This window comes from Megascapheus bottae, chromosome 6 (genome assembly GCF_031878675.1).
Source record: "Megascapheus bottae isolate mThoBot1 chromosome 6, mThoBot2.hap1, whole genome shotgun sequence".
NCBI classification, from domain to species: domain Eukaryota; kingdom Metazoa; phylum Chordata; class Mammalia; order Rodentia; family Geomyidae; genus Megascapheus; species Megascapheus bottae.
This window is the reverse complement of record NC_143514.1, coordinates 75,303,773-75,318,478: the sequence shown is the minus strand read 5'-3', so window position 1 is coordinate 75,318,478 and position 14,706 is coordinate 75,303,773. Positions and strand designations below refer to the sequence as shown.

Here is a 14,706-nt window from a genome sequence, read left to right as displayed (position 1 = left end):
ATCAGGTGCCAAACTCTGTCATGAAAGGAGATTTCTCCAGGGCCACCGAGCTCACAGGTTGTAGTGTAATGCCCAAGTCTCAGGACGACCACCAAGAGACCACCGAGAGCCAGACGTTCCGAAATGCCAAAGCAAGGCTTTATTCAGTCGGGCTGCACCTCTGGGCCTCGTCCCGCACAGGAGGAGGCCGAGAGCTGCATTTTTACAGGGCTTTTAAAGGCAAAGACCACAGATTTACAGCAACACAGCAATCAGCTATTGGAGTAAGATAAGGTGGGGGTGAGGGACCCTTCAGGGCAGTGGAAGTGGGAGGTTCCCGTGTCAGTAGAGTCCTAATTAGCTGTCTGAGGCTTTAGAAAACAAATGCCATCCCTTGAGTTTACAGGAGTTCTGGTTAATTTTAACACAGACAGGTCAGTTCCTGGGACTTAATGGCACCACAATTCTGTTTCTTTAATTTATGTGCACTTTTGGGTCACTCACAGTTTATATAAACAACAAGTGGTTGCTGCTTCAGAATAGGGGTGCTTTTTAGCTCCTCAGTAGAAATGGGGTTCACTCAGTGTGACTCCATCTCCCCAACCAAGACCCTCCCAGACATACCCTCCCACCCTGGCATGCAGGGTCCCCCATCTTTTTCCAGCCCTGGTCACAGGCCCAGTTCCTCCAGATTCTCCCTGAGACCTGCAATGACTCAGTAGCTGTTGTTTTCACCCACATTCCAGCTTCTAGGGACCTGGGAAATCCCAGCTGCACCCTTCCTCAGTGCCAGGGTCCCCCTCAAACTGGCTGACAGTGGCAGCCATGACTGTGCCCCTGACTGCCTGGTGAGCGAGACACACTTTGTGTGGCAGAGATGGTGACATCTTTGCAAAAAGATGTGTTGGCGAGGACCGAGCAGGTGCAGCAGCTGAAGGAGGAGGTCAACCAGCTGAAAAGCAAGAACAAGGAGAAGGACCAGCAGCTGGAGGCCCTGAGCTCCCAAGTGAGTGCCGCCCTGTGCCATCGACCCATGCCTGGGAAGAGCTTTGGTGCCAGCCCTGGGACTTGAACTCAGGACCTCACGCTCTTGTTCAGTGTTTCTCTCACAGAGAAGCTCTACCACTTGAGCCATCCCTCCACTTTGAGCTTTTTGCTAGTATATGGGAGGGAAGAGTCACTGGTTTGTCTACCTAGGTTGGCTCAGATCTCCGCCTCCTGGTCTGGCCTTTAGAATCAGGCTGGGCCTGATTCAGCTAGTTCGGCAGGAAATGCCCTGGGGCCCCAATGAGGCCAGCATGGGCCCTCCAGCTTGCTGGGCTTTGTCTCCACAGTGCAATAGTCTGAAAGAAGAGCTAAAAAAGGAAGAGATCCAGAAGGAGCACAGGGAATCCCAGGAGAAAGAGTTAAAACTCTGCAGAAATGTGAGTGGAACTTCCTCCTTCAAAGGTGCGCACAGGAAAACGAGGCTGCGACCCCCAGATTCCTGGTGGGATCCTGGTCTGCCCTGGGTGGCGTGTGCTTTGGAGGGCACTTGGAATTCTTCTTTGGCGCATGCAGCCCCAACAAGAGGAGGAGGATGCGGAAGGATGGTTCTCCCAGGGTGCTCTAGGAACTTGACTCCATTTTCCTCACAGGCTGGCCTGGTCTGGGCAGGGATAGGGATGGGTACAGAGACAGGAACCGGTACAGGGACAGAGATGGATACAAGGACAGGCTACCGGCCAATTGGCTACTATATGCTTCTAGAAACCCATTCTGGATCTGACCCTGGGCCTGACCCTGCCTGAGTATGTCTTCCTGTCAAGTTTGATGGAAGCCAGAGGTGCTTCTGAAGGCATTTTTATTTAAATAGATCATTAGGATTCAAGAAAAAAGGAAAAAAAGAGCTGGCATAGTGGCTCATGCCTGTAATCCTAGCTGCTCAGGAGGCTGAGATCTGAGGATCAGGGTTCAAAGCCAGCCTGGGCACTAAAAAAAAAAATCTATGTGAGACTCTTATGTCCAATTAATCACCAGAAAAATGGAAGTGTTGCTGTGGTTCAAGGGGTAGGGCAGTAGCCTTGAGCTGAAGAGCTCAGGGACAGTGCCCAGGCCCAGAGTTCAAGCCCCAGAGGGAGGGAAGGAGGGAAGAAGGGAGGGAGGGAGAGAAAGAAAGGGAAGAAAGGGGAGGAAAGGTTGGTTTTGCATTTGCCTCATATATTATTTATTTATGTATTAATTTATTTTTATATGGGTATTGGGGCTTGAACTAAAGGCCTAGAGGATTCCATCACTCCTTAGAGTGAAAAAGTGCTCTGCCACTTGAACCACAGCTCTACTTCTGGCTTTTTGCTGGTTCACTGGAGATGACTTTTCTTCCTGAGCTGGCCTTAAACTGCACTTGTCTTATTTGGGAGACAGCCGTAAAAATAAGACAGTTGGTGGCCGGGAATTTGGCCTAGTGGTAGAGTGCTTGCCTAGCATACACGAAGACCTGGGTTTGATTCCTTTATGCCACATACCCAGAAAAAGCCAGAAGTGGTGCTGTGGCTCAAGTCGTGAGAAAGCCCAAGGACAGTGCTCTGGTGCTGAGTTCAAACCCCAGGACTGGCAATAATAATAATAATAATAATAATAACAATAATAATAATAATAATAATAAAAAGATACTAGTATTTTCCACCGGGTGCCCATGCAGAAAGAAAAGCCTATAAGATTCTTGTCTCCAACTAACCACCAAAGAGCTTGGAGGCAGAGCTCTGGCTCACGTGATGGAGTGCCATCCTTGCACGCAAAAACTCAGACCCCGAGTTCAAGTCCCAAAACAAAGAAGAAACCGGTATTTTCTTTTACCCAGCATTGCTCATCGGAGGCGGAGCAGCCCTGGCCAGGAAGCAGCTAAGCGAGCTGGCAGCAGGCCGTGTCTCCCCTTTACCCAGCCCTGCTGTGGGGTTCTGAGGGTGGTGACCTTTGGGTCCCAGCATGGACTCCCGCTGCCCCTCTTGGGGGTTGACTCTCCTTGTGCAAACTTTTGCAGCAGATACAGGAAATGGAGAAGGAAATAAAGAGGCTGAGAGAGGAGCTGAGGAAGAGCAGCTGTGAACAGGGCAACGTCTCCAAGACCCTCCGTGAGAAGAGCAAGGTAGGCCGGGCCAGCCAGGCACGTCCTCCCTGGTCCATACAGCGCCCCGTGTGGCTGATGCTGGTATTGCCCCCTCACTGCTGAGGAAACAGGAGCCAAGCAAAGAGGACTGGGGTGCCTGGACTTGAACCACCTGACTCCAGAGCTCCTGTGCTGGCACTAGCCACACCGGGTATCTGTCACTTTAACTAAACAAGACAAAACCAGCAGTGCCAAGGTACACATGCTCCATAGGCCCCCCATGGTTGGCTGCTACCACACTGACAGTACAGGGACACAGAAGGTCCTGTTGCTTTAAACTTAGTGGAACGCCAGTGATGCCTTTGCTGACATAACCAACTGAAGAGTGCTGACGGGTCAGATGTGTTTGTAAATTCTTTTTTTTGCCAGTCCTGGGACTTGAACTCAGGGCCTGAGGGCTGTCCTTGGGCTTTCTTAAGGCTAGAACTCTACCAGTTGAGCCACAGCTCCACTTCTGACTTTTTTCTATGTATGTGGTACCGAGGAATCGAACCCAGTCTTTGTGTATGCTAGGCAAGCACTCTACCACTAGGCCAAACTCCCAGCCCCTTAAATTCTTTTTGGTTTCCTTTTTTTGTGGGTCCTGAGGCTTGAACTCAGGGCCTGAGCTCTTCCCCTGAGCCTTTCTGTGCTCACGGCTAGTGCTCTACCACTTGAACCATGCAGCCACTTCTGGCTTTTCCTGAGGCGTTTATTGGAGATAAGAATCTCACAGACTTTCCTGCCTGGACTGGCTTCGAACCATGATCCTCCAAGCTCAGCCTCCTGAGTAGCTAGAGTTACAGGTGTGAGCCACCAGCACCCAGCTCATGCTTTTAAATTCTAAAGTGAAAGACACACAAGGTCCTGGGCAGGTTAGGCCCAACTATAATCCCTCCACTTGAATCGTCTGCTTTAATGTCATTGAAAATCAGAATAAAGCCAAATGACGGGGGGATCCTGCCAAGGGAACTTGTTCGAGAATGATCTGCAAAGCCCCCAAAATTGACCTAACATTTTTCTCCAGTTCTTACTTAGTTTAACTGTCAGAATATCACTACAAGTTAAAACCATTGACACTTCATAAACTAAAGCCAGGTTGCAGGGACTCTGCCTGTAATCCCAGCTATTTGGGATTAGGGTTTCAAATTAGCCCAAGCAAAAAGCTAGTGGGACCTCATCTCAACAAATAAACTAAGCATTGTGGTACATAGCCATAATCCCAGCTACCCAGAAGTTGCAGGTAGAAGAATCATAGTCCAAAGCCTATTTCAGAGGCCTGAGTTCAAACACCAAAAGAAAACAAAACACTTTATAAGATAAAATACATACCAGACAAGACCTGTCTGACAAATTGCATCCGGTCAACAACTATTTAAACTGACAGAAGTTAAATAGATATAAATAGGGTCTAACAAAAATAAAACCAACCCAAAAAGCCAGATTGAGTTTTTTAAAAAACCTAATATTTATTGACTAAAAATTGAGAGAAGAATCAAATATTTTTAAAGAAAAATTTAGATATGATTATTCTAGGAAGAAATGGGTTTGATAGAAATGAAGAAAAAATCCACAGTAACAGAGCCAAGATTGGTAAATAAATAAATAAATAAAATCTGATAGGAATCAGAAAAGGTTACAGACAAATCAAAATATGGTAAAATTTACTGAGAATGGAAATGATCCAGGGATGACTGACTCAGGTGGTAAAGTGCTTGCCTGTGGACATGAATCCCTGAGTTCAATCCCCCACTCAGCAAGGAGAGAGAGAAAGAGGGAGAGGGAGAGGGGGAGGGGGAGGGAGAGAGACAGAACTGACCCAAGTCAAACACCATTTCAAGAGACTAAAATTGGAAATGGGAGCATCTAAAACCTGTTTAACCACTGGCTTCATGAACTCCTTCTATCAAGTACTTAACGTCTCAATGAAATGTATATGAACTATATATATATCTCATTAAAATAGTTGTGGTCATGAACGTGAAATCAGACTGCTTCCTGGGCTATTACTTTTCCTCTAAGTCAGCTTTAGCTGCCTTCTTACAAGTATTAGGACAGAGTGTTTTCATTATTCTTGATAAACGTATTTTTCAGTTCCCATGTTCATTTTTATTTCCCTTTGGCTCCTGAGTTGTTTCAAAGTTATTTGTAAATGTATGAAGCCTTTCTGATCCACCTTTGGTGACTCATTTCTAGGGTATCTCCCTGAGGCTAGAGGATGACCTCCGTTTGGTTTCAGTCCTTCAGTATTGAGACTTGCCTATGGTCTGCATCAGGTCACATTTGTCCTTGAAAAGAACGTTCATCTTTAGTCACAGGCAGGGTCTTTGACTCAAGTTTGCCACTACTGTTTAGTACATGGGTTTTCTTATTCGTTTTCTTGCGTGCATGTTTAGATGTCAGCCATGGAGAGGGATGTGTTTTGTTTTTTTAATCAACTTGATTGTGGAATTGTATGTCTTCTTTTTTCTATTGGCCATATTTGCTTCGTGTGTTTTGAGGCTGTGTTACTAGGTGCGGATAAATTGAGCATTGTAATCCTCTCGACTGAAGCAAACTTCTGACAGCATGGGGTGGTCATATCTTTTAGTTTTCTTCTATCAAAAGTCCCCCTGGTCCTTAGCAGGGATTCACAGTCAACTACATCAACTTTCTCTTGTCATAACTTACTTTTAGTGATGATAGAGCATATAGTTCATATAAACTCCAGTTTGATGATCTTTGTCTTTTAATCTCATGTAAAATGTAAATACCAGCATATTTGGACTTAAATTGGTCTTTCTGCTCAGTGCCAGCTGTTCCTTTTCTTCTAGTTTCCTTTGGCCTGATAGAGTTATCATTTCATTTCCCCCCTTTCGTTAACTTGGAGATTTTTCAGTCTTTTTATTGAACAATGAAAAATAGCATTCCTCATGACTTACCAAAATCCAAGACTTGACCTGTGCAGGTAGCTTCCAACTGTAACCCTAGATTCTAAGGAGGCTGGGGTCCGGAAGATGGCAGTTTGAGGCCAGCTCAGGCAGAAAAGGTCACAAGGCCCTTCTCAGCTGCTGTCTGGGTGCTGTGGATCACACTTGTCCTGAGCTATGTGGAAGGTTGAGATCAGAAGGATTGTGGGTCCAAGCCAGTCCAGATTGAAAAATTCCTTGAGATTTCATCTTCTTTTTGGGGGGAGTGGGGTGGGGTGATAATCATAGGACTTGAACTTGGCCTGGGCTCTGTCCTGAGCTTTTCTGCTGAAGGCTACCGCCCTACCCTTGAGCCAAGCCACACTTCCCGTTTTCTAGTAGCTAACTGGGGGTAAGAGTCTTGCTTTCTTTAGTGCCCAAGTTGGCTTTGAACCTTGATCCTCAGATCTCAGCCTCCTGAGTAGCTAGGATTACAGGTGTGAGCCACCATACCTGGCCTTGAGATTCCATCTTAACAGCAAGATACTAGGCCTGATTTCCAGCCCAATACAGGGGGATCACAGTCAGTGCATACCCAGTAGGAAGCCAGGTCCTATCTCAAAAATAACCAGTACAAAAAAAGGCTAAGGTCACAGCTCAGGGGTAGAGCATCTGCTTAGCAGAACTGCCAAGAAAATATCTATCGAGGTGTTGTTCATTTTCCTTTTACTATACTCTCAGTGGTTGTTCTAAAGAGTATGGTGTGTACATTTTGACCTACCCAAGCAGTGTTCGCTAAGATTTTGGCCTCCTCCATGATACCAGAATGACCTGTGACACTGCACCTGCAGGCCTCCAGTCCACACAGACTCAACATCCCCATGCTTCCCTCCACGATGAAGCTGCAAGGCCATGAGCACTGGTGTCTTTATATAGCCCAGGTGTCTGTCCATGCATTTGGTCAGTGTGCTCTGCATCTCTCATCATCCTCTGGGGATCATTTTCTTCTGCCTACAGAGCATCCTTCAGGGGTTTCCTTAGTGTAGCTCTGCTGATGGCAAGTGTGTGTGTGTGTGTGTGTGTGTGTGTGCGCGCGTGTGTGTGTGTGTGTGTGTGTGTGTGTGTGTGTGAAAGAGAGAGACAGAATGGAAATGAACATGAAGTTCTGCTGTTTGTTGGCCATAGGGCTTGAACCCAGGGCCTAGGTGCTGTCCTGGAGCTCTTTTGCTCAAGGCTAGCGCTCTACCACATTGAGCCACAGCACCACTTCCGGTTTTCTGGTGGTTAATTGGTGATAAAAGTCTCATGCACTTTCCTGCCCAGGCTGGCTTTGAACAGAGATCCTCAGATCGCAGCCTCCCGAGTGGTGGAGATTACCTATGTGAGCCACCGCACCTGGCTTGAAGCTCTGTTGTAACCTCCATTCTTGAACCTGTATTTTGGCTAATAATTGGATTTTGATTGGCAAGTACATTCTTTGGCACAGTATAGAAAACTTTAGCTACATCATTCTATTGTCTCCCAGCTGCCATTGCTTCCTCTGGGAGGTCAGCTGTGAGCCTCCACCACCTTATGTCTTTTTAGCCTGCTTTTAACGTTTGCTTTTTCTTTGACTTCAAGCAATCTCACGATAATTTTTACACATGTGAATTCATTTTCATCTTTCTTAGAATTCATGTGAGCTTCTCAAATCTTCGTCTGGTGTCTTCCACAGCTTGGGGGCTCTAGCTGTGTTCTGGGGAAGCAGCGAGAAGTGCTGAGGCCTTAGTCTCTGTCAGTGATTGGATTAGGTTTGTGATTGGTTAGCGAGCTGGGGATGAAGTGACAAAATGGCTGCCCTAGTACTGTGCCAGAGTTTGTTTCACAGCTGAGGCCATGATGGGGGAAGGGGGGCTCGAAGCTAGGTGGTCAGCAGGGGACAAAGCCAGGACTAGAAACCAAGCCTGTCTGACTCGCCCCTGTGGCACAGCTGGTAGCCCCATGGAAATGCTGAAGTTGAAGTCAAGCACAATTTAAATTTTAGTTTCTCCACAGTTTATTTTAGATCTGGAAGCATGGCTCAGGTGGTAGAGTGCCTACCTAACAAATGACAGGCCTAGGTTTAAACCTAATGCTGCCAAAATGGATGGTTCTGAGATTATTTTAAACTTGTCAAATGATAAGTTGTAAAATATCCAAAAAGATTTATTTCAAATGAAACGGAAGAAGCCTTGTATAAGCCCAATCCCCTAACCACATAGGCCAGCCACGGCCACGGCCAGTGAGTGACCTCACCACTGACAGGGCAGATGACAGCTTGGTGACTCTCACAGTATTTCGAAGAATGTTCTAGAAAGAGGATAAATCAGTGGCCAGGAGGCCCCATATCACAGCCCAGAGGCCAAACTGGAGTAGGAACTCATAAATCTCTAAGGATTGAACACACTGACAAGGCCCAGGACTGGAGGAAGAAGGTGGACAGGCACAGTGAGAAGCTGGGCGGCGGAGCAGAAGCAGGGCGGCCACTGAAGGTGGTTCTGGGGCTTGAGATCAGGTGTGAGGAGACCCCCTTTCAGATGAGGAGCACCCGGAAGCCAAAGACAGAGGGTGAGCTCTGTTTACACAGCTCTACACACGCCTGCAAACACCTGGCCCAGGTACGCCAGAACTTGAAGGGGCTGCATCTCAGTGAGGCGGTGGCCCCCCAGGGATGCTCCCTGGCCAGTCACTGGGCCCTGAACTGCTCAGAGGAAAGCGCTAAAGGGCTTGTCTGTGTGTTCAGCTACAGCCGTGGGCCCCTCTGCAGCCCCCTAATCTTTTCACTTAGGTGAATGTCTCCCCAATTCCTGGGGAGTCCTAGCTTCTAGATGCTTAAAAATATATCCAAAAGTAACTAGAAGCCAGGCGCCAGTGACTCATGCCTGTAGTCCTAGCTACTCAGGAGGCAATCTGAGGATTGCAGTTCAAGGCCAGCCCAGGCAGGAAAGTCTGCGAGGCTCTTTGCTCCACTGAACCAACAAAAGCCAGAAGTGGGTGACTAGCTCAAGTGGTAGAGTGCCAGCCTTGTGGGAGAAGAAAACCTAACCAAGAGCTGCAAAGCCTTGAATTCAAGCTCCAGGACTGGTTCCAAGTTTTGAAGTAGACGGAGAGGCTGCAGGTTCCCACCGTGGCCAGCAGAGGGCAGCATTGAACACTCTTAGTCCTACAGAGCGTTGCCCAGCTGCTGCCCACGCAGGTAGAATAAATAGGCCAGTTCCCCACACACGTACACACACACCTGCTGACGCCCCCCCGCCCCTTCCCCATTTAAAATGCCTTACAATGGCTATCCATTGCTTGTCAGGTGTCCCCGAGCAGTTTTCAACTGTGAGTGCACTGCACGTGGTGACAATTGTTATAATAGTGTCCCCAGGAGTGGATTTCCAAGTTGTGCCACCACCTTCCCTGCTTGCAGACACTCCTGTTGGCCTTTTAGAGGTGAAGGCCAGCCTCCAGCACCCTTATGAGGTGCCACCACGTCTCAAACGTTCTTCACCCCGTGGCAGTCTGCCAGCGTTGTGTCCTGTTGGCATCCTATCAGGCGAGGCCCCATCCAGTGGCTTTTCCTGCCTGTGAGGGGCTGTGCTGGCACCAGAGTGCAGAGGTGCCCACCCTAGCCAGTACTGGCCCCAGGGCCTGGCCCTCTGCCCCAGGCACAGTGGCATCTCACGAGCTACCGCCACCCTGTGTGAACCCTGCCCCATGAGCTGCACGGCTTGCACCCCTGGAGACCCCATGCAGCCATTATCCCCCCTCCAGAACTGTCCCCACAGTGCGTTCAGATTGCCATGGCAGCAAGTGAACACACTCATGATCATTGCAGGTGGAAGAGAAACTTCAGGAAGATTCCAGAAAGAAATTGCTTCAACTGCAAGAAATGAGGAACCAAGAGGGCCTCATTAAAACCAATTTGGAAAAGGCAGTAGGTCAGGTAGGCCTGTCCCATGTTCCCCAGGGGTTTCCTGCCGCCAGGAGGCCTGTGGGGCCAGAGAGGAAGAGGGGCCTGCTTAATCCGGTCCATCTTTCCCTCTGCCAGGAAGCCCTGCTCTGCCCCTGGGCTTCCAGATGAGACCCAGCCAGGATGGCAGGACAGGCAGGACAGGCAGCAGAGCTTTACCAAAGGTTCAGAGGGGATTGAGGAAGCAGATGGAAGATGAGAGCAGACAGCATCACTCCTCAAAGCACCGACCAGGGTGGATCCTGGCAGGGGCCTGTCCTGGCCAGCCCTCGAGGGTGCAGAACACGTGTGTGTGGGTGTAGGTGTGAGTGTGTGTGCGCATGCGTGTGTGCGTGCGTGTGTGTGTGCATGCGTGTGTGCGTGCGTGTGTGTGTGCGCACACGAGCACTTTTGTTTCTGAAGGAAGAGTTCATCATGCCACTTATCAGATTTTCAAAAGAGTCCTTGGAACCACAGTTGAGGGCTCAAGGCATAGCTCAAGTGGTAGAGTACCTGCTATGTAAGTGCAAAGGCCCTGAGTTCAAATCCCAATTTTTTTTTTTTAAAAAAAGAGGGTTTTGGAGCATGACCTAGTGGTACACAAAACACAGGGTTCAATTGCTCAGTACCGCATATATACACAGAAGAAGCCAGAAGTAGTGCTGTGACTCAAGTGGTATAGCGCTAGCCTTAAGAAAACTCAAGGACAGTGCCCAGGCCCTGAGTTCAAGCCCCAGGACTAGCCAAAAAAATAAAAAAGTGAAAGAAAAAAAAAAGAGGAAGAAGCAAAGTCTTTCAAGGACCTTTCCACATCATCCTGTCCTCATTTGCTGTTTTCTGTACCCCACCCCCCCGGCCGACACACACAGCATGGGGGCCTCGTGTCTCCAGGCCTGCTGGTGCACTGACCTCAGAGGCAGCTGCGGGCCCATCGCCACGGCCACATCCGTTTCCCTATGTGTTGTGGACTCCTGTGCTCTGGGACCCCTTGGCTTTCATATGGACACAGTAGCCCTTTAGGAGCCTTTAATGAACACATTTTCCCAATAGATCACAGATCTGGGCCAGAGGCAGCTATGTGGGCAAACCCTGGCAGGAGAAGGGCCTTCTTTTCCAGTGCCTTCTGATAAGAGCCCAGCCCCACACCCCATGATTGTGATTGTGTGACCCCTCCCTGTCTCCCCCCCATGCCCAGGTCCCATCCACATACATGGGCCCAGAACACTGCTGCTGGAACTGAAGCTGAGACCCCTGGCCTTGGCATGCCTTCCTGTGTGCCAACTGCAGGCCAGGCCCCAGGGAGGGAGAGGGAGCACCTCGGGTGAGCCCGGAGACACATTTCTCTCCTGGCTGATGACAGCCGCCATATGCATTTCACAATCACATAATCCAGTGCTGACTTAGCAGTTAGAAAGTAGCACTCAGGGCCCAGACTTCCCATCGGAAAACTGACAGTAGTGATGCCACTGAAAGCCTGGAGGACCGCCTGCCTGCCTGGTCCAGCAGGCCTGCCTGGGGCAAACTTAAAGGTGACTGCTTTCTTTCCTTCCATGGCCAGGCACTTTCCATAGCACTGGGTGGCCATTCACATGTGCAGACCCTTTCAAGGGGCTCTCCTCACCCTAGGGTAGACATGCCACCCCTTCATCCTTGAGGCGCCCACTAACCTGCCGCTCCCCCTTCTGTGTCACAGCTGGAGCACTTTCGGAGCCAGGTCATCAAAGCCATCTTCGGGCGCACAAAGCCGTTTCAGGACAAGCCCATCACCGACCAGCAGGTTAGTGAGCCTGCCCAGCCTCCAGCTCCTTCCCGGGCATCTGCAAGGCAGACCCGGGGAGCATATGCTTCTGTTTGTGTTGCTTGCTCGTCTTTTCTCGCACTGTTGCCACACCATCAAGATTTGTTTTGATTTGATGGGATTTCCTGGCTTTTGATGGGAAAAGCCAGTTTCATCTGGCACAAAGCATGCTTGTGGAAATCCGTTCTGGCCATCAGGCTCCCCTGTTGGTCGCGGTGCGCGTGCACACTGAAGCTCCGTTGGCCTTGTGAGCTAAGGGATGGCGGCATCTTAATCTGTGGGTTCTTTCCATGGAAGAAGGGAAACATGTCAGGCGCTGGGGGCTCCCCCTGTAATCCTAGCTGCTCAGGAGGCTAAGGGCTGAGGATCAGGATTCGAAAGCCCATGAGACTCCTATCTCCAGTTAACCAGCAAAACTCCAGAAGTGGAGCTGTGGCTGTAGTGGCAAAGCACCAGTACCAGCACAAAACAGAGGGGGACAGGAGGGCGAGGGAGAGAGAACAAAATACACCGCACGCGCACACACACACGCTTGCTTGGGACAGGAGAACCTGACCTGCTTAGGTACCCAGAGTGCTGGGTGCTGTCTGTCATAAGTCCCCCACTATGAATACAGAAAGATCTGGAACAAATGCAGAGCAACAACAGAGGCCTTTGGCACCTAGGAATAACCTCTAATCCTGGACCGCATTGTGTTGTGGTGACAGAAAGGAGCTTCTCTTTTATGCTAGGACTTTCCTCACCCTGTGCTGAGCTGGGACCATGCATGTGAGCCCTCCAGTCCTGTGTCCCAGAGCACTGTGCAGTGAGCACCTCTCCTCCTTTCTTCTTCCCAGCTGATGGAGAAGATCATGCAGATCTCGGAAGACAGCTTCAACTTCCATCAGAGAAAGTGGAGCATGCAAAAGGAGTCACTGCTGAGCAGCTCCAAGCAGGAAGAGGCCATGGAGGGCATTGAGAAGCTGAGGGTGCTGCTGGAGAGCTGCCAGGTGGCCCCTTCTGCTCAAGTCTGTGCCCGTGACGAGGGAGGTGGTCCCCACATCCAGATAGTGGGCCGGGCACACACATTTCTGCTTTTTATTTTGTTGGAGAGCAAAGAGACCTCAGAATGCTTCCAGGTGACATTAAAGCCACCAAAGAAAGATGCCAGAGCATTCACATCCAACTGTGCACCAAAAATATTAAGAAAAAATGAATATACCCAAACCAGGTGTCTGTGGTTCATACCTATAATCCTAGCTACTCAGAAGGATGGTAACAGTCTGTCATCTCCAATTGACCAACAAAAATCAAGACTGGAGGTATGGCTCAAGTAGTAGAGTATCAGCCCCTAAGCACACAAACCAAGAGAGAAAACCAAGCCCTGAGTTCAAGTCCCAGTACTAGAATATACAAACAAAAAAACACAAAACAGGGCCGGGAGTTTAGCCTAGTGGTAGAGTGCTTGCCTAGCATGCATTGAAGGCTTGGGTTCAATTCCTTGGTACCACATACATACAAAAAAGCTAAAAGCAGTGCTATGGCTCAAGTGGGGGAACTCTGGCCTTGAGAAAAAGTCCAAGGACAGTGCTCAGGCCCTGAGTTCAAGCCCCATGACTGGCAAAACACACACACACACACACACACACACACACACACACACACACACAAAACAATAATTCCTCCTTAATGAACAACTACCAACATATACCAACTTCTTTTTTATTTTTCTGTTCATTCATTCATTTATGTAGCGCTAGGGATAGAACCCAGGGTCTTTCATATAATAGGCTAGCCTCTACCACTGAGCTATACTACCATCCCTAGACTCTTTCGATTATTATTCCCTACACAATGCTGTGTAACAACTCTTAACATGTCGTTTGCATTGTGCTAGATATTATAAATCATCTCAAGATGGCTTGATGTATACAAGGTGGTGTTTTAGGGATGTTGGAAGTACTGGGGATTGAACTTGCCAGGCAGGTGCTCTACCATTTGAGCCACACCCCCAGACTTACAGAAAGAGCCCATATGCAAAGAATAATGATTGACAGAATGACAGATGCAAAGACAACGTCACTTCCTGTAAGGGAACTGAGGGCCCTGAGATTTGGCCTCTTCAAGGGAGGGCTACTGACTTTGGGAACTCCCACATTTAAAAATACACCTGTCATGTGCTTTCCAGAAAAGCTGAAGGACTCTTCCTGCTTGCCATCTGCATTTCTTTTTTTGGCCCAGCCACAACCACTGTTTCCTCCTTTGCCCCTTGAATAAGGAGGAACAGATGCCCTGGAAGCATTCGGGGGGGGGTCCCCAGCCCCTCTGCCTGCTCCAAGCTGTCAGAGTAGGCAGTAGCTTCTGCTTTCCCACGAGATCAGCAGCGACTGTTTGGGAGTTGGTGCAAGCGCCGGCTTGACTTGTCAGCCCTCTTCCAAAGCATGAGGAAATCACGCTTGGTGGCCCCTGTGCCTTGATCTCTGTGCAAATTGTGATAGCTAGAAATAGCCAGATTTGGTTCTCATGTCAGCGAATTGTCACTGGGGATCTGATTTGGGGATTGTGCAGGCCAAAGAGGGAGTTCTCTCTGCATACGTGCCCGGGCAGGCCTGGAGCTCGGGCCCCTGCCAGCAGCCGTAGGTACCATTTCTGCCATGGGGTGTGGACCCCTCACACTGCTGTCTTGTTTCCAGGCTTGCATGAAAAGGTGTTGCCGTAGCAGTGACCTGAGACGGGAGCTGGACCTCCTGCGGCGCCTGGACTTGAGGTCGCCCGTGTCCGGGCTCCATAAAGCCAGCCTGGACATGGTGAGCCTCTCCATGTCCTGGGTGGAGGAAGTGGAGAAGCTCCTAGAAGACTTGGGCATCCAGCTCTCTGACTCTGACAAAGGTGACTGGGCTTGTTCTCTCATGGTCATGTGACTCCTAAGATGGCACCATGAGTCTTCCCCTGATGGCACACGGGTGTAGAAGGCTTGGTGTGG

The 14,706-nt window shown here is 49.3% G+C and overlaps 1 protein-coding gene across 5 annotated transcripts in view; it reads left to right on the top strand.

Annotated features, from left to right (window-relative positions):
• Fhad1 (forkhead associated phosphopeptide binding domain 1) overlaps positions 1 to 14,706 on the top strand; it is an 84,582-nt gene that overhangs the window by 22,365 nt on the left and 47,511 nt on the right. For 4 of the 5 annotated variants that reach the window (XM_090335768.1, XM_090335771.1, XM_090335766.1 and 1 more), the window contains exons 8-14: positions 855 to 985; positions 1,314 to 1,403; positions 2,999 to 3,103; positions 9,833 to 9,940; positions 11,640 to 11,723; positions 12,581 to 12,733; positions 14,417 to 14,612. In XM_090335768.1, the coding sequence (XP_090191894.1) occupies positions 855 to 985; positions 1,314 to 1,403; positions 2,999 to 3,103; positions 9,833 to 9,940; positions 11,640 to 11,723; positions 12,581 to 12,733; positions 14,417 to 14,612 (867 nt within the window). The remainder of the gene's footprint in view (positions 1 to 854; positions 986 to 1,313; positions 1,404 to 2,998; positions 3,104 to 9,832; positions 9,941 to 11,639; positions 11,724 to 12,580; positions 12,734 to 14,416; positions 14,613 to 14,706) is intronic. The other variant, XM_090335769.1, reaches the window with a different exon arrangement.